The 25640-nt window shown below is 34.8% G+C and overlaps 2 protein-coding genes across 4 annotated transcripts; both read right to left on the bottom strand.

Moving 5' to 3' along the window:
• Positions 1 to 1720: 1720 nt before the first annotated feature.
• On the bottom strand, positions 1721 to 4486 carry LOC128545959 (uncharacterized). The gene has a single exon (XM_053519751.1). It carries the CDS (start codon positions 4400 to 4402, stop codon positions 3239 to 3241), a length of 1164 nt encoding a protein of 387 aa, XP_053375726.1. The 5' UTR covers positions 4403 to 4486; the 3' UTR covers positions 1721 to 3238.
• A 4698-nt stretch (positions 4487 to 9184) lies between these two features.
• LOC123535137 (general transcriptional corepressor trfA-like) lies at positions 9185 to 15542 on the bottom strand. 3 transcript variants are annotated; one of them, XM_053519750.1, is made up of 7 exons: positions 14905 to 15438; positions 13403 to 14690; positions 12714 to 12754; positions 12233 to 12267; positions 11345 to 11470; positions 10773 to 10788; positions 9185 to 10164 (listed from the first exon to the last, which is right to left on the bottom strand). In XM_053519750.1, the coding sequence occupies exons 2-7, from the start codon at positions 13607 to 13609 to the stop codon at positions 9897 to 9899; spliced, it is 693 nt and encodes a 230-aa protein (XP_053375725.1). In that variant the 5' UTR covers positions 13610 to 14690; positions 14905 to 15438; the 3' UTR covers positions 9185 to 9896. The 3 variants fall into 3 exon arrangements, with proteins under 3 accessions (XP_053375725.1, XP_053375723.1, XP_053375724.1); XM_053519748.1 differs by lacking the exons at positions 9185 to 10164; positions 10773 to 10788; positions 11345 to 11470; positions 12233 to 12267; positions 12714 to 12754 and having other exon boundaries at positions 13618 to 14690; positions 14905 to 15542; XM_053519749.1 differs by lacking the exons at positions 9185 to 10164; positions 10773 to 10788; positions 11345 to 11470; positions 12233 to 12267; positions 12714 to 12754 and having other exon boundaries at positions 13618 to 14690; positions 15065 to 15540.
• Positions 15543 to 25640: the final 10098 nt, after the last annotated feature.

The following is a 25640-nucleotide window of genomic DNA, read 5'->3' as shown; positions in this document are numbered from 1 at the left end:
TATTTTGTCATGTTAAATATACCATTTTCTACAATTTTTGCATGTTAGAGGGTGTATCACAACACATGAGTAAGCTGTTGATAAATAAATGATACACTCACTTTCTTCGGATGGGGTTATTGCTAATAACTTAATAAATGAAATCCATTTATTATGTTTTTGCAATATGTGGCATAAAGGTTAGATCCCCACCTTTGATGATGCATATCAACTGTTAATATTTGTCTTTTCTTGATAAAATTAGTCACCTATCACATATCATGTATGATGCTGTAACAGAACCATTTATTGTTGTGTTTTCAAATTTGTTATTTAGATATTAAATGACAGATTTCAATCAAAGATACGTGTTGGGTTTTGATTTGATTTACTACATCATCAAACAGAGCTCATAAAGTGAGTGTAAGATATATACCTTGGTTATATGGAGCTAATGCTACGGAGCTTGCATAAATACAGATTTATTGAAAAATAAATATATTTATGCAAGTACGGGACGGTACGGGTTTTAATATTATTCAATTGCGGAGCACGAAAAGCTTACGCGCAAATTATCAAGAATTTCAAACCCTCCCTCCCATCCCTGGTATGCTCAGTATACCTATAGTTGTAGATAGTTCAACATGTGCCAGTCAATTTTTGTTGTCTTGATAGATATGTCATTACAGTTTCATTGTAAAAATGATGTTCAACATATGGTAGTCCTTGTTATAATAGATATTTCTCATACTTCTTAATTGTTAGCATGCCATTCAACATACATTTATAAATGCTGTATTGATACTTCACATGTCAATATAAATATATTGATATCATTACTTTTAACTATAAGGCTGACATTCAGCGTGCTATTATTATTATGCTAGTTATTGTGCCATTACTTTTTGACTATAAGACTGACATTCAACATAATATTATACTGATCGTTTTTAATTAATGGATATGTATTCCAGTATTTTCCTAGATGTAAGACTATCATTCATTGCTTATTGGCATAAAGGTTAGATCCCCACCTTTGATGATGCATATCAACTGTTAATATTTGTCTTTTCTTGATAAAATTAGTCACCTATCACATATTATGTATGATGCTGTAACAGAACCATTTATTGTTGTGTTTTCAAATTTGTCATTTAGATATTAAATGACAGATTTCAATCAAAGATACGTGTTGGGTTTTGATTTGATTTACTACATCATCAAACAGAGCTCATAAAGTGAGTGTAAGATATATACCTTGGTTATATGGAGCTAATGCTACGGAGCTTGCATAAATGATATTACTAAAAGTGTTAAAACTGGTGCGAGCTGTCATTAATGTTGGAAAACTTTTGCAGCCTAACCCTTTGACATTTTAACACGTTCATATACAAATTCATTACAGTGACTTATGCGCGAAGCAGTAAATCAATTAGCCTTGTGAAGTAAATCGCCATATAGTTTATATGCTGTTTACTAGTTATTTCCCCCTGGTTTTGTTTAATTGTGGCGGTCAGAAGACCTAAGATGCATTAATGAGTGTAACTGACATGAAACAGAGATGGTGGGTGTATTATTTATGATGGCCACTTCTTAAAGATATGCCAATCCTTGTTGGACAACAGCATTGTCCAGGATATATTGTTTCTATATAGACTTGGTTATTAAATAGTGAAATATCGATATTCTTAAGTGCATCAATTTATTTTGCGAAACAAAATGTAGAAAATCAACACAATCATGTTTTATCAGAATTGTATATTTGTTTAAATAATCATTTAACACATTGATATGATATCAAATTCATACAAACATTTATGGTAATTAGCTGATTACATGTACATTCAATTACATGTTTCATTAGCTTTTTACCAAAGGAATCATCTATAGCTCAGCGATGCACTGGCTTCGTAAACAAAATGCCTTGGTTACAAATCCCAACACTGGTTTGACTGTTCGTATATAAAGGCACTAATAGCTTTTCGGGTGTCATTATACCCAACAAAACGAAGTTTGAGGGATGGGGTATATAGGAGTCAGCTTGTCTGTCTGTCGATCGGTCTGTCGGTCCGTTGGTTTTATGGTTTCCGGATGATAACTCATGAAGGTTTCACCAATTTAAATAATTTTTGGTACACATGGGTAATATCAGAAAATACAGGTCAAGTTCGACTTTGGGGTCAGTAAGTCAAAGGTCAAGGTCACAGTTACCCTGAACAGTTAAAAGATTTCCGGGTGATAACTTGAGAACGCTTGGGCCTAGGATCATAATTTTTTGTACACAGTTGTAACATCCTGAAATACAGGTCAACTTTGACTTTGAGGTCAATAGGTCAAAGGTCAAGGTCAAAGTGCCTCGGAACATTTAAACGGTTTCAGGATGATAACTTAAGAACGCTTGGGTCTAGGATCATGAATTTTTGTACACAGGTGTAACATTATAAAATACAGGTCAAGTTCGACTTTGAGATTAATAGGTCAAAGGTCAAGGTCACAATAACGCGAAACAGTTAAACGGTTTACGGATGATAACTTGAGAACACTTGAGCCTAGGATCAAGAAAATTGTTAGGGAGGTTGATTGTGACAAGCTAATGACACGTATTGATTTTGAATTCCAGAGGTCAAATGTTAGAGTGACCTGGATTCACAACAATAACTTGAGAACGCTTGGGTCGAGGATCATGAAACTTCATAGGGAGGTTGATCATGACCAGCAGATGAACTCTATTAATTTTGAGGTCAGTAGGTCAAAGGTCAAGCAAGTTCGGCCTTGACATTGGCTTAGTTCTGTGACAAGGCCATATTGTGGGGGTATGATTCGTCGCTCCTGTGACAACTCTAGTTTCAAGTTAGTGTCACGTGTAGACTAGGGAGCATTACACGTTTGGAATTTGAGCAATCTATATTTTGCACGCTAAACCTTTAACACTCGTGTTGAGGAGTTACCTATACTGACAACCTGTACCGGCTATACATCTTAATAGATATAAAAAGCATCGTTTCTTAGCACTTTTAGACAGTTCCAGTGCGAAACAGTCCAGTTTGCTGTCTTCAAATTCATTTCTTAAGTTGATTTTCTTGTTTTACCTTAAAACTTTTTGTATGAGAACAATAATTATTGTGAAGAAAACTTTAATACACTGTTATTTAAAAAAAAATGTCCACTATGTTGGAACATAAAGTACAATGTCAAAAATGGAGAAAAAAATCAATAATCAGTTTCCAAATTTCCAAATACAGTTGCCAGTGAAGTTATGCTATAATTCTTCTGGAGGCATTGAATTTGAACATTTTCCACCGCATACATGCATGCCTCCGAATTCAAGTGCAATCTTTTCAAACTTTTTCTGTTCGATTAATTTATATCCGAAAAGAAGTAGATTTCTCTCATATATTTGAATTGTTGCTGTTGCATCGTAACTTTCCACGCATGCGCGTACAAAACCATGCATTTCTGGTCCTAAGAGGCAAGAACTCAGCGTGGCTACCGGTGCAACTAAATTTATGTCAAGCTTATATCGTAAACTATACACTGACACGCTCACATTTCCCGTACATCCGTCGATCTGTGTAGAAATTAAACTGTCAACAGGTCTGAAATCCAGAGACAACTTTTTCATTGGATTTCGGTAACCAATTAAATAAGCATTCACTGATAAAAATGGGAAGTCAACAAGTCCCCCAGACATGGCAAAGGTTGCATTGTCATTGTCAAATGAAACCCCTTCCGACCAAATCCACTGCCGGGGAAATGAGTTCCCCCAGTTTTTCTCCAAATGCACGGCACCAGTATAAACTTTGGTAACGGCACCACTTGTTACGTTTTGAATTTCACAGGAGCTGAGTTCAGACCGTAAGCTGTACACAAACCAATGGAGCGGAAGTGGTAGGTTTATCAGCCACCCTTCAGGACCAGTACCCTGGTCATTCCAGTAACTGGGATTTGTTGCCTTTCCTCTCAAAATCAAGTCTCCAAGTCTAAAATTAAACGTAGTTATCCCACCTTTTTGCTCAAAATACCCGCCTTGTGATCCAGAATTTACCTGCCATTTGAAGTCAGGTGGCGCTGTTTTGTCAGGATCAGACTGAACGGGTTGTCCCTTTACTGTTATATTTAAATCGTTCAGTGTAAATTTGCCATCAGATGATACCAGTTTACATGTGTCAATTGTTTTGTCACAGCTTCTAAGCAAAACCGAAGCAACCACCAAAGGGGCGGTAATATTTCCTGACGAAGATGGCAAAACACTTCCGAATAACAATCCGAAACTGTCACGAGAATATAAATCGGATACTCTCATATACCATCCTTCAAAAAACGGTCCTTTATCCGGAAACATATGGGGATCGTAAAGACTTGCAGAAGTGACTTTCACCGCTAAAACAGCAAGAAAACATGTAAAAACCGCCTTTAAATCCATTTCATAATTTGAACTATACTGTTAAAAGATACAAAGTGCACTTGCACTTGCACTTCAGTCAGTTATCAGCGTTATGAGGTCAAGAGTTGAAATTTATCATTGTTAAGAAGATATATATAGTCCTCGATTAAAAGTGTATTCACGTTCTAACTATTAACTCAAGTGGTTAGATACACGATTACATGGGACCTATTAAAATCGTAATAGTATGCTATACAGCACTTAAAATACTGACTAAACTTACAAAATATATTCGGTGAACCTCAACCCTTCAAGTCCATATCAACCTGGACCTGATAACATTGATATCAAAAGACAGTAGCCTGTTATTCTCTATTAAGCGGGTAGCTGCAGTTTTGGCAGCTTTTAAACCTGAACGGTATTTGTACCTAAATATCAACGTTTTGTGTCGGAAAACGTAAGATCGGACAACATTTCTAACTTATTTCTTTAAAGTGGCGTTGCGCCAAATGTACAAAAAGAGTACATTTTAAATGTACTCAACTCTAGCATATGTTGACGTAAATATCACTGTTTCTGCGTGGGAAAAACGCATTTTTCAGATCAAAATTTCGATAATTTTTTTTTTTAAATCAACATTTTCCCATGCAGGTAAGAAAATAATCATCCAAAATTTTATCTGAATTCGGTTGTATCGTTTAAATATTTTTGTCCTGCATATTAAAAAACAACAACATCAAAACAGCGACAAGCTGTTGATAAGATATTTAGAACATGAAACCATTTTCTGATGACGAGGAAAAAATTCATCAAAGTATTGGCAGAAAGTGAAATGTCTAATTTGAAATGCTGTAAAGCTTTAAAGTAATTAAGAGTTGGTCCGTTTAATTACGCTGTAAAATTTGACGATTTAGATTGGCAAGGATTTTAAAAACTACAAAAAATGCATACGTCTGATTGCGATGCAGGTGTGCGAAGTTAAACGGTTGAAAATTGTATGCCGTCAAAAAAAGTTTGACAGTTAATTTCGCTATAGACCTAAATTCTGTGCATCTGTTGGCTTGTATACTGAAAATTTAGGAACACGTGGCAGTTGAGAAGATAGATATAAACAGGCTAGTACTGAGGACACATCTATCGTTTGTTCCTACAAAGATTTGTCAGAAAATAGATGATATGTGTGTATATACATGTATATATATATATATATAGTAGAGAGAATTTATACGAACTAAATCACCACCACAATAGACCAGACCAATTACGGCAAAGCGCCTAGCAGTATAGACGAACATGCACATGCCACAGTAAGTCCACTAACCCAATAAGATTAGTTTCGGTGCTGCTTTATATACGAGCCCGAATTGTACTACACATTCGTACTGGTTCAACATTTGCATATATATACTCAAATCTCTGTTTTCATGTCTCATAAATCAGCAGTGACATTTTAGTCTTTTTAACTGACTGGGACCAGAGAAGCTATATTTTCTCTCTCTGAAAGTTAACTGGATCTCAGGGATACATTGGCTATATATATAGATATTTTGCATTAAGGGATATAATTATATTCAGAACAGTTGACTTTCCCATACGTGAGATCCGCTAGGATACAAGTTCGCGTTATAAATTATTATATAGTAGAGAGAATTTATACGAACTAAATCACCACCACAATATACCAATCAATATATATGATTAATTCACTCATGTTAGATGATAATCATTTTGATATCGAACTGCTCAAATGACACGTAATCTTTGTGGAAAAATCACGTGAAATATACTGAATTTCTTCGAAGAGCAGTTGGAATGGAAGTGATATATATACTTATCAGCCTCCCATTCAGCGCCAGTTCTTTCTTTATTCCAATATCCAGCCAAAGTTAAGATTCCAGTTGAGAAATTAAACATAGTTATTCCACCATTTTGCTCACGGTACCCTCATTTCGTAATGATTATCAACCTTTATGTGAAATCTGATTGCGTCTGGATCAGACTTATTTGTCTGCCCTTTGCAGTTATATTTTTTTAAATCTTTCAATTTGAAATTCCTGAGGATAACAGGAACATAGTTAATGGGTTAATGGAATATTGTCAGAATAATGCGATGTCAGTGATGATGTGGGACAACTATGTCAAGTTTGAATCATATCCATATAGTAATAACCTGGCTAAAGTGAAGATGAAAAATAGCTTTAACCTGAAATTCATAGTAAGACGGGGACATAACTCATGAAATATATCAGCTGCAGCTACAGACTTTAGTCATATGATGTGGGTGATGATTTAGAACAACTATTTTAAGTTCTAAGCAAATCCATCAAGTTATAACAGAACTAAAGAGAAAGTGCATCAAAACTTTAACCAAGGTACGCAGGAACGCGTCAACATCATAATTATTGATGTCTATAAAGATCGCTTTATACGTATTCCTTCGTGGTGTATTGGTCAAGACTGCGAAAAAGTTTTTAGACTAGCTACTAATCTGATAATGAGGTTTTTTATATGCTCATATTCCCTAGTCAGGAGCTTTCATTCATAGATTGCTCCCTGATGAATATCTGGCTGTATTATCAGACCTTACATTAGGCAGCAGGATAAGTAAACCATGTTATAACTATAAAGGGAAGTAATTTAACATAAAATATAAGAAGAGACTATGACTGGCAAATGAAAGGTCTGTGACCAATGGCGTCATAAATGAGTCCATTCTTTTTATTTCCTTAAGGTGTCAGGATAACGATTAAGGTTAGTTCATTCTTCAATTTCGGGTTTTTGGTTAGAGTTAGTTCATTATTAAAAAGCAGGCTTTCGGACTATTTGATGTTATGTTCACCTTGGTTATAACGGTATATCTTTGAAAAATTCACATGCAGTCATTTAAACAGACGCAACAACTCTCATGATCTGGCAAGCATGGAAATGAACAATATAGCATTACGTGCTAAATGTAAGAATAAAACGTTTTCTTAGCAGCTACCACTTCAGAACTGAAAACTTCAATTATACAGATTTTCAAAATAAATAGACTGCCAGCAGTCACAGAGTTTGTTCTCGCTGCGGTTATTACAAATTAATGTTAGACAATTATCCAGAATTACCTAAGAAATCATTTTAACATCTGGTATTAATACCGTTTTGTAAGAACTTAGGTTACACCAACATTCATATTACAGGCAAAAAAATGCACAGTGGCCATGATCTCCAATTTAATGCTTGAAATTTTCATTAAAAGACGTAAATTTTAATGCTTAGTAATAAACTTTCATATGAAATAAAAGAATCATTACCATGCGGTTTTATAATTTACCGCATAGAAATCTTCACAAAACCTGACTAAAGACTTTAGTTATATTTTTCTTGTATAGTTCCAGTATGAAAAATTTGACGATTGTTCAAACAGCAGAAGAACAATACAAGAAGAAGTAAAACATGTTAGATAATATTCTGCAATTCAAGAGAAAAATTAAACTTCAATGTCTGTTTTACAATAGTCGGTATTTACATCTGTCATATCTTACATTGCATATTCCCATGTGCCGATATATTCTGACCTATTTTCCACTACCCTGCATATAATTAACGTTTTTATGACTCTAGGTCAAACACTTTTCGAGATATGCAAAATATAATTCGGATTAATTTAATCAAGCCTGACATATAGAGGATATTTGTTTATTTGCAATGAGATATCAAAATATATCATCACCGATAAGGGAGACAATTGAATATTTTCACGAAGGCGGAGCCTGAGTGAAAATATCAGAATTGTCTCCCTTATCGGTGATGATATATTTTGATATCTCACTGCAAACAAACAAATTTTCTTTTTATTTTATGCTAGTTTGTGAAGATCAACGAATTTTCTGTTTATTACGTGCATAAATGTTCATATAAATCCAATATTTCATGACTAAATTCGGATTTATTTAAGCTACCGTGTTACATCTGATACATCCGCTAAATTACCATGGACACTTCTAAAGGCACATTAATATCGAATATTGGTGATTAGGTTCATTAAATCAACACGACGCCATTTTGTTTTTAAAAACAAAAACTGCATTTAAATATTTTGTGTAAAAATACACAGTCCGCGGCTAAAGAGACATTGACAAATGCCGGTAGTTAATTAAGTAGAAGCATATTTAAAACTTTTCGGGTCAATCCGGCAGTTCGTTGAATAACCGGAAGCTTGCTTTGTTTACCAGAACACACACGCTGAAGGTCAGATTGAAAAAACAACACGAAAAATCTAAACAACTGTGGAATATGCGTAAGTCCTTGGAAAATCAAGCTGCAGAATTAAATATCATCATTCAATAGAAATAGCTAGGAAATATTGATCTAGGAGCTGCATAGCATAACAAAATGGATGGAAGTTGGAACACTGGCTGGGCTTGGAGTTGGAGTTGGGTCTTGGAGTAGGAATACTTCGACGAAAATGCTGGCATATTACGTAAGGTTGAGTTGATGTCTTGTGATAATTAACTAAGACAACAACCAACTAAATGTGCTGTCGCCAGTAAAATCTACCACACGATAGTGAACCAATGGAAAAAAGTAGAGGAAACACACATATGTAGCTACATGAATGGCAAGGCCTAGCAACCAAGCCGACAAAGGTAACATTATTTCTTTTGCAAATTTAATTATATAGCTAGCTTGTTCTATATAGGATTGTCTAGCAGTTCATGACTCGTGTATGGCTTGAGTATTAGTAAAATCCAGTAATTTTAAAGGCAGCAAAGGGAGGTAATTAAAGAATATATTTCAAGGGAGATAATTTATCTGAAAAAAAAAAGAAGTTCGGCACTGTGAGTGATATCAATTTATATGTCACTGCTATTTTTCAGTATTTCACCAATAAGCATAAAATAATACCGTATATTGCTTTGTTGCGTTCTATGTTTCCAAATGACGTTGTTATTTTTGCATTATTTTCTTGACTGCCTTCACTATATAGAATCTTATCCGCTGATCCCGAATGATCATGGTAACATGGAATATGCAGTCACTGCTTATACCAGTTCACGTTAGCGAACAACATGGATTCTGACCAGACTGCGCTGATGCGCAGGCTGGTCTGGATCCATGTTGGTCGCAAATGCTCTATGTTGGTTTTCTCATTGTGCGGCTCATATAATCAGCAAAACATTGTCATACTGTTTCGAATGTTTAGATCAATTTATTTATCAAAGACTACATCGAATGAAAGCTAGTTAAGAACTGACAAAAACCTGGAACAAAATTATGAATTATCATCATTACTGATAAACTAGATGCCCTAGGGCAACATGTTTAGCTCGTCCGCCCGACAAGATCTGACATGACCTTTGACTTCCATCTCGCACTGACGCACACATGCACGCACATACACCGGAAGCCATTTAGGCAACTATGTCTCTGCTTCCGCAAGCGGGCTCGACAAAAATATGGTCCATAATATTTCAATAATCCGTCATTTTACTTCAAGAAAATTCAGCGTTTGTTTTCATGTTTCGTCCAGTCAGTTTTCTTTCATGTTACATTAAATTGTTTCCTTTATCGGCAATGCAAGCATGGCATGTGGTATCTTAATTGCGGGTGTCCCTATTTTCTTTCCAGACAATTCAGAAACTGGTCTTACAGATGTTGAAGGTCGTGCTAAGGGCTCGGCATAAAGTCTCTCCCAGGCAAACACGTATCTGTTCGATCTCTCCTGTTTTGTGAGCGGGGAGAAGTCTAAAGGTTTGGGTAGAGTTGGAAGCGAACACTGACAGGAACGGTGCCGATGCTGGTTGACAGACATCCTCGCTGAAACAAATGTAAATATTATGCTGTCTCTCTTGTTTGTGAAACCGTTCATGACAATATATTTCATATGGTCTGAACGAAAATTAAACTTAAAGCTAACAAATACATAACTCTATCTGCATACATGTACCTTATAAAGAAAATGCAAATAGTATTCTGACATTTTCGTTCACTAACTTTTAAAGACAGATGACATTTTAAAAAGAATATTAATAACATATATTGAAGGTTTTGTTTCAAACCTTTGTTAGTATAATTGCTTTTGCGACCAGTGCAGGCACTCATGGTCTGCACTGTTCATTATTCAGTCAGTAAATCTTTATTAGTTTATACTAATTTGTTTTAGCTCGATTGTGATGAAAGCTTCTAGCTTATTGGAACCACTCTCGAGTCCATTCCCTGTCCCTGGAAAAAATCCAGTACAGGTGTCATAAGAGGTCATGGTCGTGACCCCAGTGTGGCTCGAAAACACGACCCCTGGATTGAGCGGCCGACAGTCGACATCATATCCACTAGACCTTCGCTCCCCTACTGAACACCCCTTCGCATAATAAACGGTTTACTGTCTAAATTGAATGATGGACCATTCCATTTTAGAAAAAATTTAGCTTCGTAAAGCCGGTCTCCTGAAAAAAGAATAATCGAAGTTAAGTAACTTGAAGTTTTATTGAACAATAGATAGTACCTGTTCTAGGTGACATATTTGCATCCATCCCTTATTAACATATTTACATCCATCACTAGATAACATATTTACCTCCAACCATAGGAAGGATATTTTCATCCATCCCTAGGTAACACATTTACATCCATCCCTAGATAACATATTTACATACATCCCTAGGTAACACATTTACATCCATACTTATATAACATATTTTCATCCATCCCTAGGTAACACATTTACATCCAGCCTTATATAACATATTTTCAACCATCCCTAGGTAACACATTTACATCCATCCTTAGATAGCATATTTTCATTCATCCCTAGGTAACACATTTACATCCATCCATAGATAACATATTTACATCCATCCCTAGGTCATTCGCTCGTCACATTGATAGGTTGGGTTTATCATCATTTGAAAAATATAAACTATGAAGAAGCTCTGTATGATAATAATTTATATCATGTAATAATATATCAACAATGTAAAAGCTAATGCATTTACTACTTACCAATCTTGTCAGAATGTGGTCTATCACTAAAGTCAAATTTTAAGTTTGTCACAGGTAAACGTCGTAGTGAACTCTCAGATGTAGAACAGCGAGAATGAAAATTTCCGCTCAGATAAAATGATGGCTCTGAAATTAATAAATGTTTGCTATACCATTGTTTCCTTATTTTGTCATACAATTTTGCACATTTCAGTAGTTGTGCACGTTTCAAACTAATGGTTTTTTTTTCTACAATGTATAGCTTCATTAAACTATACTATGTCCGAAGGAAATTCAGTCATAAGAAAATATAGGGTATTGTTGACTGCTAAATAGGCTGTCCGGTTTTCTGGTAGAATTCAGAATTTCACATCCTGCGAAATGTTCCACAAAGTAAACACAGACAAAGCAGCTGTCCAAATAGAGGTTATGCATAACTGCATAGTTAGAAAAGCACTGCTTTCAGTACTATGCATGAAGTGAGGTAATAAAACAATGAATTCAATAATACTTTCTTCTTTTCAATAAATGATCAAACTTTTAACAAATATATTAGAAACAGATTTAAACAAAGCATTAGTATATTTTGAGTCGGTTACAAAAATGTGGCGTGAGCCTCATTATAAACCAATGCATAATAACCCCTTTAATATAATTTGAAACTCAACGGAGGGCCCGCGGCCGTGAAGATACAGTCGCAGACTTCGAAAATCTAGCCCCTCGCCGATCTGGGTTCGATACCTCGATTGGAGTGTAGGATAGTTCATGTGTTAGAAAATCGTCCAGCTGTCTTACGGAAAACCCCAGGCGCCTTCTCATGCCTGAAACACTGCCTGGAGGTGTACCTGGGTTCTTCTTCAACCACCAAAAGCTTACAAGTCGCAGAAAAAAATCAAAAGCTAAACTAACCTTTTAAATGTCTCTGTGGATTGATAAGGCTTCCCCTATAACAAAGTTAAAGTAATAGAGAAACAAAGTTAAAGTAATAGAAAATATGCATTAACTCATTCAGCTATTCAAATATTTACATTTAAGTAATTTCGTGCATCTGAACAAGGTTAAATCGGCAATATATTGTGGCTGTATTAAATAAGTGGGTAATGTTTTAAAAGTCTACAAATAAAAATGAGCTTTCTATGATTCTGGCTATTTTAAAAAAAGGGTTTGCAAATACTCATTATACAGTCAAAAAAGCAACTATTAACCACGGACAGCTTTGAAAGAAACTTAAAACAGACATTGTCGACAGGGGATTAAAGCAACCGATGGAAGATGCTTGCTAACTTTACTCAATCCATATTGAACCGACATAACTACAGTTGCAGCAAAAAGGTGAAGAAATCAATGGTTATCATATTTATGAGTTTAAGGCAAATAAGTATTAAAGTACCTGTCGAGTTGATTTTCTTGATTTTTCCATAACCGCGAATACTGAAAAACATAAGAAGAGATAATTATGTAATAAATAGAATCCTAAACCAAATATTCCATTAATTTTGTTCACACTATGCATTGTGTCTATTTAAAACGTTCTGAAACTAGGCGTTGTATGCTCATTAAAGCTTCTTTTTCAATTTTATTTATATTTCGCATGTAAAATCATATTCAATACGCGAAAAATGAAATTTTAAAATAGATATTCAATAAGAAAAAAATGATATCGGTATCCGATATTTGAGTTCATGGAGCCGTTATGATGTTCATCTGTTCGTTCAAGTTTGTTTTGTTGGTTTGTGTTCACGTCTTAAATGGCTAAGTGTCTACCAAATACGTTAAGTCTATACATGACGTCATCGTCATGTAATTGTAATTTTATTTTCTTAATATTGATGTGATGTGTGTCGATCTAGATCTGAATTCTTACAGAGGAAAAAAATCCAAGCATAGATATAATAATGACGTCCGATGTCAGCACGTATGTTGCAACGTAGTTGGAATGACTTTGAGGAAGTCAACGCGTTCATAACAAAGGCCACTTCTACAAAACTTAATCTTAACAGATTTTACGAGACTAATACATACGTATTGAAATTTGAAGTCTCATCTTACAATATCGAGAAATTTGGAAACTTTTCTTACCTTCCCATACTTATTATTCAGTAAGATCATGTTTGTACTTGTGTTCGTGGCGTCATACATTGGTCTCTTTGGAAGCCGCCGCTGTCTGGCTCGCTTCAAAAGTCTTTTATGAACAACTTCAGGGCCTTCGTCAATGCCATCATCTTCATGATGTTCAGCTACTTTCTCAACAGTTTCCTTTCCTCCAGAATCTATATTTTCCTCCATATCTTTCTCTCTGCCTGAATCATCGTTTACCAATTTAGTATCCTGCACACGTTTTTGACTCTTTAAGTCCGTTCCTTTCTTTGTGTGCGTTTTCTATTTTCAGCTTTAGAATATTTCTCTCTTGAAACCAAAGTTTCAATATCATCGATGTTTATCTTTTGAATCTTTTTCACTTCGCGTTTTACATTTGATTGCGGGGATTTCTTTACGCTCGAGTGGTTTTGATGACGACCAGATTGTAATGAAGGAGCAATATCTAGACTATCAGGCTTGTCTAGCTGTGGCGTATCTACCTTATCTTTTAAAGATGCTTTACTTGATGACTGAATAACCTTTTCGGAAAACTGTGTGATACTTCCGTTCGTTGATTTTGATTCAGAGTTCCCAGTGTATTCTATATCGTGCTTTAGTCTTTCGGACACGGTTTTAATTGGATCTTCCTTGGCCTTTTGTCCGTTTGATCTATTTTCAGACGCACTACTTTCACTTGCAATGTGTATACGTTCTTCTGTGACATCTTCAACTGAATCATTTGCATTTTCTTTACTTTCATATTCCTCATGTGTCCTTTTATATTTTGAGCTATGTTCTTTCAAAATTCTTGTATGCTGTTTTAAATTTGCCCGTGTCAACAATGCAACTTGTTGTGATGTATAAAGGTCATCATTCGGAAAGTCTTCATCTTTAAACTGTCTATTTTGATCAGGACTATTTGAGTTTTCTACGACAGTGTGAACTGTTAGTGGATAATTTTTAGTTGTATCGTTTTCTTCTCCTTTTGCACATGTTATCTCTGTTTGACTTGTCAAAAGTTCTTTTTCACTATCTGCGTAAGGTGATCTTTTAGTATAATTTTGAATACTTTCCCTATCGCCTTGTTGCAAGTTAGCGTTTCCGTTTGGGACGCTATTTAAGTGTTCATCTGTTCTTTCGCGGTAATTCATTCTAAGCTCTAAGCTAGCTCGACTCGCATTTTTATCATTGTTTGCGTTTATAAATTTGTCAGTGTTGTTACTGTTTTCAAGCAGACTGTCTTTTATATTCGTATTTGTGTCAACTGTTTCATCAGGAATCGAAATTTCTGGAAAAAGCAACGAAAACATTATTTCATCGATTTTCACATAACTTTAGTTACATTACTTAAATTTCATCGATTCACGGAAGAGACAAAGATATAGAATTAGACAATGATATAATAAGTCAAAGGAATGAAGACGGTTTCAAATACATTTTAGTTAGGTAGTTAGTTTTAATAGAGGAAATGTTGTTTGAAAATGAACATTTTGAGAATTTACCTGACTCTGCAGTATCATTTTCCAATTGAGCTACCACAGTTTCCAGAACTCCGCCTTTTAATTTCATTGTAATCGCGTTTTAGAGATTCGATATCTGCTATTCGAAGTCACCGTGAACACTCTGATTCATTTCGTTTTAAGCAAGTATTATTATACTTACGCAAGTTGTATCAGACAAAATCACTTATATCCTTAACGAAATATAACAGAGAAACAAACACAGTTTTAATAAATAAGATCCTCTGTTAAATCGATGTTTGCTCTTCACTTAAAATACATTTGTTTATATACCACTTTACCATGGAATGTTTTAATAAATCAGTGTAATTCTTCATGCTACTGTAAACAATTATATCCGAAACATTTTAATTGCTTTTTTTTCTTTCAGCCCTTTTATTCTTAAAATTAGTGTACATTCCGTTGAACTTTTTAAAAAAGAGATTTGCGTGACTGAAGTCGTGTTTTATTGAAAATTGCAAAATATAATTAGTCTTCAAAACAAACCGTTTACAATTAAAACATCATTGTAAAAACAGAAATCAATATTGTACACAAAAAACCAACCTTTATATTTAGATGAAAATATTATTATTTTAGTTTAAATTTAGTTATAGCTTATCTTTTTTAGTTTGACAGACGGTTGAAAACATTCTTAATTATCGGGTTGATATTGTCCTTTCTTTGTTTCTCTATCTCTGTAAGATCTATGTTGACCGCAATTGTGTATGACAGGCGTATCACATGACGCCATCATTTTAAAAATATTTTGAATTTTACGCTACAGTTCTGTTCATTCAGAATTCAAAATATATAAACAACGATTTTACACAATGTCTTGATTCATCATGCGGTAGTGAACAATATATCTCTTGTGAATCTTTATAAAACAAACCAGTTATTGAATATTCATTAAAATGTATTTACTATGAAATACTGGACCAGTGACCGTCTTAACTTTAGAACTTATTATACGTACGTTTAAAAAGAAAACGGAACATAAATGTTTACGGCGACATCCGTTCGTCCGTCTAACCAAAATGTTTTTTTTTCGCATTTATTTTGTAATGAATCGCGTATTGAGCCATTTCTCTCTCTCTCTGTGCGCGCGCGCGTGTGTGTGTGTGTGTGTGTGTGTGTGTGTGTGTGTGTGTGTGTGCGTGCGTGCGTGCGCGCGCGTGTGTATGCGTGTGCAGTACGGATCTGCAAGTTAATTTATTTCGGGGCAGAGTTTTGGCTGTTTAGGTTTTAGCAACTATTCTATGTTGCCGCAAAATTACTGCGAGCAATAAATAAGGATATTAAGAATCATTCGCAGATAGTTGCGGTCTATTTGATATATTTTATCGGTATACGTTCTGAAGGTATACTGTAATCGCGGCCAAAATATTGCGCAGACCTATTTTCTATAAAGTAATGTATATTATCAAACTCATACACAGTGATCTCCCTTGCCATGAAAGCGATCACTGCGTTTGAGTTTGGTGTATTATTTCATGAGTGCCGAGTGGCTATTTTCGTGACACAACACAATCTCGGAACATTTTGGGGTCAATTATTTTAGAATTTAATTAATTAATTTACAACTACATAGTGAATGTTCAATTAAATTATAATATACAATTACACCAATTTTGTGGATGTTATTTTTACATGAACACTGTATCGAAGTTCTTTATAGACAAGTTATCACCCTATGCATGCACATGATAGCACACAAACTGATTTCAATTATATGTTATTCTAAATTGCATTATTGTAGAAAGAAACATAAATATCCTAAAATGTGTGCCTGTGAGAGAAGAGCACTCTGTCCCAAGTATTAAAAAATAAATATATGAAATAAACTGGCACAGAAGAAGCAGACAACCGGGCATTAATATTTTGCCAACAATGCAAAGACTATCTACAGATACAGTAGATATAAATGAAGTCAGGTATTTCTTTCACTGTGGTAGTTTACAAAGGGCAGTGAACCCAGGATTTAAGTAGGTCTATTCAGGAATCCACTGTTTCCTCTTTAATAAAAATATGACTAATAATATCTTTTTTTTCCATTTATACCTGCTTACTGGATGTATGTCTATTTTTATTAAGTAAAATGGAATATATCTGCCTTTAGGCATAAAGACACTAAATGGGAAAATGGTGCGAAAAATAATGGCTGATTCAAATAGTCCTTTTTTGCTCTGTAGAGTTATTTTACTTAATATTCTCTTTGCTTTTTTTTTGCTGAAATCACATGACAGATCTATGCTTAACATGAAGATAGCATTTTCATACTGAAATAATAACATGACAGAATTTGTCATGGAAACTTAGATCACACTTCACCACTAAAATTTAGGGTCTCATTTTTAGCTGATTCTGCAGTTTGTGTGTTTGACTGAAAAAAAATCTTGCATCAAACATGACCCCCACTTTTCCTTTGATTTTTTATTCAGCACTGACAATATTTTTCAAGAAAATGTAAGTTACAGACATCTAAAATGGGTCCTGATGTGTGCTGCGGCCATTGAAAATATGCCATTTTTTATACTAGAATAAAGAAGAACAGCTATGTAGTGTGTTGTAATCTTTAACTTTCCCAGTTTCTGCGATGGTGGTGTATTTAGGTGGCAGGGGAGTGCAGATTTGCGAATTCCACATTGACGTGTGGGTACCAGTGTTGAAATATCCATAGAAATCTCGTTTTTGCTTATTTTTCTTTGAAACTACTATGGACTATTGCAGATACTATAGACTACATAAAGACGACTCTCCGGTCCTATGCACTTGTCGCTTTCCATGCCAGATGTAGTGAAAATTGGCCAAATCACCCAAATTTTATAGACCAAAATTAGCCTAACCGGGCCTCACTTTGAACTCTGCCATTCTTCCATTTTGTATTTTTAAATCCAATTTCGTAGCATATATGTAAAGTGCGAACATAGATGCATACCCAGGTGGTGTGGAATGTGTCTCTCAACCACCACTTTATTTCCCTAATTTTCACTTGAAAAAATGTGGATGGATGACAGCCGAGCGTCTGGCCGACTTTTTGTTCTGATGTTTCTGTTTTAGCCTCAACCGGAAGTACGGAGCTAGGAATTTTAAAACACCCGCCATGTAGAATCATTAACCGTTCCTCATTCCCCAGATATATTAAAGAATTAATAATGATAAATAACCAGTAAGATAGATATGCCTTTATATCTACCCTGTCCTGTTTATACAGAAAATCGACCGGGGCCAAACTACGAAACCGCTCCCCTGCCACACTGTAAATGGAGAGAACACCGGACGCGTTCATCTGTATTCAATTTTGGAACACTACGTGTTATACTCTGAACACCGATGTTTAGTACAAGTGTTCTGTGTACGATTGGAACGCTTGATTTGAACGCCAGCATTCAATATTAGATCGCCTTTCAAGAAAAGTCTAGACATATTTTACTGTTTTGAGTTTTAATGAACTAGGGGTAAGTTATTTTACCGATATATTCTTAACTGAAGTTTCAGTGAATGCATAAAAATGAAATAACTAGATCTCTATATTAAAACATTGACAGGAAATTTTATATGAACAGGGGCATTCATTGCATGTTCTATCTGAGAACGCCGGTGTTATGTCTGAAAATAGATTTTTTCAAGAAAGCGTCTATCAGTACCGTGAGTACGTCATCAACAAGCGTCTCAAGTTTGGCGGAAACAGGAAACTGGAAAGATAATCCGGAATAATTTGTTATGAAGTAATTTTTCTGCTCTTTGCATATCTTTTTAGCTTGAATACTTTGTTCATAATTTATATTTAAGTTCCACCCGCCAGATCTATAGTGTTTACTAGATAGATATTCCATGTAAATTCAAACAGGCAGCACTTATGTTGTTGTTGTCGTTGTATTGCAAATGCTGAACTAAAGAACATGAAATACTTTAACTTTTATTTTAGGTCACATCTTGAGCAGGTGCAATTGGCTGCTTATTCAAACAATGAAATTGTCTGATAGCTCTACATAAAGCGTATAACGGACAAAAGTTGAAACAAAGTTTGATCGGAATAAGAAGGGCATTTGTCATTTCCAGACTCCTAAAGTGATCACTGAGGTTTGTTTGTTAAAGTTAGATGATATTTCTGTTCTGTTAAACAAACTAGTACGCTAGAATCATTATTTCGCATTTAATAGGTTTATTTACCATTCAAATATCCATCTCTGTACCTATTTTAAAACAGCAAATAGTTTTATTAATGCTCCAATATTGAGAAATTTAAATGCTGTTTATATAATGAAATCCATTTTTCTTTTGTCAGGTTGTTAAAGAACAGGACTTTGAGGTCATATTGGAGGTAAAAGAAAACACTCCTCCAAAATTAGTGATATTTACCAGAAATGACAAAGCAGAGACAGCCTATTTAGTAGGAAATTGTACTGCCACTAGGTGCAATAGGGAGAGTTCAGTGTTATTTGCAGTTCTGTTATTTGCAACATATTGAATATCATTCTTAAGCAATGTCTTTAGGATTCTTGCAGCAATTTGTATTTGAAGAACAGTATACAAATGAAAGTTAAGAAAATCTTTTTTGTTCTGTGAGAAGTATAGAACAGTATTTAAATAAATGAGTTACATGGTTAAGGTATTGGGAGGATAATAAAATTAGTCTCTTCTGAGCAGATAGATTGACATTTTTCAAATAATATTACTGGGTTTTTTTTAAAATAGTGTTTTTGGTACTGAGCAGGGACATATTTTACAAAATGGACTTACTGTTACTGAACAAGTTGATTGACATTCTCAAAATGTTACTATTAGTTCTGAGCAGACATGTTGGTATTTTCTAAATGCAATTGGGACTGCGGATTTTTTTAACATTTTACAAATGAAATTGTATATATGTATTATTGCATAATACAGTAATTCATAAATAAATGTGTACTTTCTTATGTTCTGAGCTGTATGCAAGAATAAAAAAATAGTAGCATATCTTTCTATATTATTGTATAAGACTGTCAAGGTTATGTCTGGTCGAAATGTTGGTTTTGTGCCACTGATGAAATAATTTTGTAACTAGTATTTCCAACCTTACCTGATTTGTTTGCTTTGGGAAAAAGTCATAGTCATGCGCCAGTGTCTTTTTGTTAAAAAAAATATCCTGAACTTTTCTTAAGTACCATTTTATCTTTGAAACTTGGATTATGACCATCGTCTATTTGCAAGAGTACAAAATTCTGTCAATATTTTTTTCATTATGGTAATTTTTTACACAGTTTCTAAAATTTTTAGGACAGGGAACACTTTTACAGGAGATTATGTTCAAAGCATAATATCTTCTTTTAAGGTTTTTATGACAGTTTTTTTTTCAGGTATGTTTAAAATACAACTAAAGAACACTATACATGTACATAAAAAGCTTGTAAAATAGTCAGATTAAGTTGTTGCACATGATATTGGTAGTTTTTCTTCAAAATGTTTTTTGAAATAATTTTTTTTTCAGCAGTAAATGTTATTATGTATAACAAATATCCCTTAGAAAAACATGTCTCTTATCCAGTGTTCAAAACTGAATGCAGTATGTTCAACTAATGCTCATATTCTTAACGTCCATGTCTTTGAACATGTTCTAGGCGTTCGATATCTGTTGCATTGGAATTGAACACGTCCGGAGTTAAACAAAGGAACACCTGGGTGTTCACAGACTGTTCATTTACGGAACTGTAGGTGTTACCAATCTGAACACTAACATTAAAAAATAGAATATGTCTGGCGTTAAAAAAGAACACCTGGCTGTTCATAAGGTGTTCCACAACAGAACAGCTGGCTGTTCATCGGGCGTTCTTTCTTTGAGCAGCTAGTGTTAAAAATTTGAACACTAGTATTAGAATTTTGAACGCAAAGACGCGTTCAATATCTGTTGCAAATTGGCGTTCAAAGCGTGTTCAGTTCCTTAACACTTACATTTACAGTGCACCTTATACGATCATAGTTCAGTGCTGTGTTTAAATTATAACTTGTGACGATTATTTACTATAGTGCAGATACTTTTATATGACATCGCCTTTGTATTGAAACTGGTAGATGAAATCAGCATATTAGTACTCCCATTTATGAACGTAAATGTACCTTTTGTGAATGTTTGGAAGATGATCAGAGTACCATTTTGTTATTCAGTGTAATATGTACGCAGATTTAAGGAAACAATTTATACCCTCAAGATTTTGGAAAAGACCAAGTATGTTTAAATTCACCAATCTTATTAATCAAGAAGACACTGTTATTGTAAAAGATCTCGCAAGCTTTGTAGAAAAAGTGTTTGAATTAAGATCTCGCTTACTTTATATAAGACATTAGCCTGTCATCAGCATCAATACAGTAGCTCGAATGATAATGTAAATATTAACTAGCTTTATTAACTTTATTGTCTCAGTATTTTGTATAACTATCATGCAGGTAAATTTCATGCATTCAGTATTTAAGTTCTTTAGCATTTCCTATGCATATGAATGACCAAGTGGTCTAATCTTGTCAGCTTTCACACCCTGACAAGGCGGACCTGTCAGCTTTCGCATTCGGACAAGATGGACAACGTAATGGTAAATAGTGTGTTGGTGTTATACTTGATCTAGTTTGATTGTGATACATGTTTTGTCTGAGATTTTCGTGTATTTTGTAAATGTAATTCAGTTTGCAAAGCATTTTGTAAGCAGATGTATGTCTCACTGTTGTTATCTTGTCAACTTTCGTTTTCGGACAAGGTTTACAACGTAGTGGAAAGTTTGAGTGTTGATCTGAAGTAAGTTTTCATGTTTAGCTCTTCTGTATTAGTATTCAGATATTTAATAATATGTTTAAATTGTAGCAATAAGTTTACCAATATAATCTTTTTAGTATACTAGTAGTTAGTATACAGACTATGTACTGGAAGTAGTAGATACTGCTCTCATTCAGGTACACAAGTACAGAATATATCACAACCGATTATTTTTATTTCCAAATTCAGTGTCCCTTTCGGATCAGTCCGTGGCGATTTATTAAATTTCATTCTAAACTTCAATACTGCAGTCAATTGTCTAACGTTATACTTGACGTCATATTTGATATTGCCAATCTCTATATTGCTACAATCAGCTGTATTACTAGTTATAAACTTTACGTCACATTTGATATGATTACTGTCTATATTGTTAACTTTCGTTTGCTGTCACCATATACTTATAAATGCTGTGTTTTGCCACATGGGACTATGACCTTCTGGTTTATATGAAATAAAATCTTGAATCTTGGAATCTTGAAATCTATATTAAAAAATAAATTAGATCAGATATTAAAAAGCTTTAACTGATTGTGCTAAGCTTCTTTTAATTTCTTTATTCAGCAAAAATCTGAACAGCAGTTGTGCAAATTCCAAATTAGAATCTGTTCATTTTCTCAAAAAAAAGATAGTGAGAAACTTTGTCAAAGATAAGTAGTTGGATATAATAAGGCAATTTGTCAGAATAAGTGAGCTAATTCAGTGTGATATCATTCTACCGTAATTTTTCACAGCTATGACGTAAAAGGGGCATTGTCCATGGTAGTAAATTTGTATACTTCTTTATGTTCAACAAATTAAGTTATATTTACTGATTCAATGTCAAATCTACATCTTTCAATAAAACTTGCACAAGACATAAATGATGGCAACTTGTATAGTGTAGATAGTGCATTGTGTCGCACATCAGTGTCTTTTTGAGTGGCAGCTTCCAGATAATTTTCGGCTACAAGATCTTGTAGCCTTCAGAATTCTTCCTATTTTTCTTGCAAGGTTGTGCTGTCAAATGCTCTGAAAAAGGGTTTTTGATGAGGAGCACCTACCCAGTATGGTATTTTGTTTACATAATTTCATTTAATGTGTACTGAGATCTAAAACATATTAGAACATCTTTTTCAGAGCACTGTTGTACTATAACCTTATTCAAAACTTTGGCAAGATATGACTAATTTATAATATTTCCTGAAATAATATCTTTAGGTAGCTTTGTTCTTCTATTTTCACTAATGATTCATTATTTAAATGTCTAAATATTTTATACTTATAAACACTAAGTATCAGTGAGTTTGGCCATTTTCTTTATTTACCTGTCATGTTTCCAATTTCAAGAAATATTACAAAGCATTAATTGCTTGTACAAGATAAACTATTTAGTGATAAATGGGCCCCACAAGATTTTCTTGCAATATGTAGACGAGGCTTTAATGGATGTGTCACGTAATTGGCAGTAATTGAAATGTAATTGCTAATTACACCCCTAAATTGCATTCTAATTGATAAAATCACAATTATCTGTAACTGAAAAAAAATCCCCGAATTACAATTTACATTAAGTTAATCAGCAAATGTAATTAAATTGTATTTATTTACAACTACAGTGTTAATTACCCAAGGTCTGTATGCAACACAGGATGACACAAGGCGCATCACACAGAGCTCGTGCATAGTATATGCCTGAACAATCAATGACAGGTGAATGCATCTCTGAAAATCTAGGTTCTGTTTTAATGATATCTATTTATAGTGTTATGTTAGTCAAAACTGACAATAGTTTTAAGCAAATATTTTTTGACGCATGGACCGTCGAAATGCCATCATTTCTGACGTTATATTTGACGTCACAACTAAAGCAAAAAGTCTCCGTATCAAATGGTAGTTGAATATAGAGTTTTGTATTCGTTTATGTTTATGTATTACAAGCGTCGTTTATGTTTATGTAATACAAGCGATAAAACTGACTTTCAGTTGAAACATTCGTTTGTTTGTTTGTTTTGGGTTTAACGCCATTTTTCAACAGTATTTCAGTCATGTAACGGCGGGCAGTTGACTTAACCAGTGTTCCTGGATTCTGTACTAGTACAAACCTGTTCTCCGCAAGTAACTGCCAACTTCCCCACATGAATTATCAGAGGTGGAGGACGGATGATCTCAGACATAATGTCTTTTATCAAATCGTCACAGAGAACATACGCCCCGCCCGGGGATCGAACTCGCGACCCCGCGATCCGTAGACCAACGCTCTCCCTACTGAGCTAAGCTGGCAGGCTCTGAAACATTCGTAGGTATATAACAAATTAAAAGGAAATTACTGTTTAGTCGCTGTTTTTGCTACTATTTTCATAAGTCATTTTAATATGGTGGCTGATTTCTGCCATTTTGTGTTTTCGTGTTGGCGGGGCGAAAACACGACAACAAGAAAACACAACACGAAAGCACGACAAATTTTACACGAAATCACTACGTTTAGAGGGTGCCCTTTATTTGTCGTGCTGTCGTGTTTTCGTGTTTTCGCCCCGCCGACACGAGAACACGAAAACTCGACAAAGTTAGTATTTGTCGAGTTGTCGAGTTTTCGTGTTTTCGCCCCGCCGACATGAAAACACGACAAATACATTATTTGTCGAGTTTTCGTGTTTTCGCCCCTCCGGCACGAAAACACGAAAAATCGAAAACACGACAAATATCTTATTTATCGTTTTTTCGTGTTTTCGCTTTGGCATCTTCCGTTAGACATGCAAACTGAACACAACATAACTGCATGCTTGAAAATACAAGTTTAAGAATAAAAATTGAATTAAGTTCTATGTATATTTCGACCGAATACCATTTATTTTACATAAAAAGATATCGAAAGACGAAGGTCGAATATCAAAATAATATTTTCTCACAATTTAGACCGTAAAATGCACCAGATGCCACTATTGCATTCCTATATTTCAAAAGTGTCCGTGGGAATACCATCTTGCCCCCTAAATAGGAGGGCATGACCCTCTCACGTACCTCAAATTTTGGACAAACATGCAGCAGGAACCACCATTTCATACCTATAGCCTATTAATCCCCGTACCTCAAACTTTGGACTAAAAAAATGCAGCAGGGGCCACCATTTTATTCATATATTTGAAACATTTCCAAGCGGCCACGCCCTGACCTGCCTAACATGTGGGGTTACCCCCTTCCGTACCTAACCCCTCTCAGCTCGCCGATACCGCCTTCATTCTTTAACTGTTACCGCTCACCGCACCCCAATGAAATATTTCTGGAATCGGGTCTGTTATACATACACTTTGTATTCTTAACCGCGGATAACTGACCTCTGACATATTACTGTACTGTTTTATAATCTGATCTTTAGTGAATATAAATAACTTCTGAATTGACGGTTCGTTCGAATAGAAAGAAAAGTGCTTCTAAAACCCTATGCCATTTGTTTCAGAATATGTTAACTGTACGTTTTATAAGGTTTTTATAAGTATGTTTTGAAAAGTGTTTGTTGTGTTTTCGTGTCGGCGGGGCGAAAACACGATAGCACGAAAACTCGATAAATACCTAATTTGTGGAGTTTTTGAGTTTTCGTGCCGGTGGAGCGAAAACACGAAAACTCGACAAAAAATATATTTGTCGTGCTTTCGTGTTTTCGTGTTGGCGGGGCGAACACATGACAACACGAAAACTCAACAAATACCTAATGTGTCAAGTTTTCGTGTTTCCGCCCCACCGACACGAAAACACGACAACACGACAAATAAAGGGTACCAACACGACATATTTATACCCGCCAACACGAAAACTCGACAGATAAATGTGTCGTGTCGGCGCCCTCTAAATGTCGAGTTTTCACGCAAAATGTGTCGTGTTTTCGCCCCGCCGAAACGACAACACGAAAACTCGACAACTCGGTTTTTTGTCGAGTTTTCGTGTTGTCGCGTTTTCGCCCCGCCAACAAGCCAAC

Source organism: Mercenaria mercenaria, chromosome 12 (genome assembly GCF_021730395.1).
Source record: "Mercenaria mercenaria strain notata chromosome 12, MADL_Memer_1, whole genome shotgun sequence".
Lineage (NCBI taxonomy): Eukaryota > Metazoa > Mollusca > Bivalvia > Venerida > Veneridae > Mercenaria > Mercenaria mercenaria.
Note: the sequence above shows the minus strand (reverse complement) of the source record. Positions and strands in the feature narration are given on the sequence as shown.

Coding starts and splice junctions, on each gene's coding strand:
- LOC128545959 (XM_053519751.1), bottom strand. CDS start 4,402: ATGGATTTAAAGGCGGTTTTTACATGTTTTCTTGCTGTTTTAGCGGTG.
- LOC123535137 (XM_053519748.1), bottom strand. CDS start 14,971: ATGAAATTAAAAGGCGGAGTTCTGGAAACTGTGGTAGCTCAATTGGAA. Junction 14,691..14,904: donor AAATGATACTGCAGAGTCAG/GTAAATTCTCAA, acceptor TGCTTTTTCCAG/AAATTTCGATTCCTGATGAA.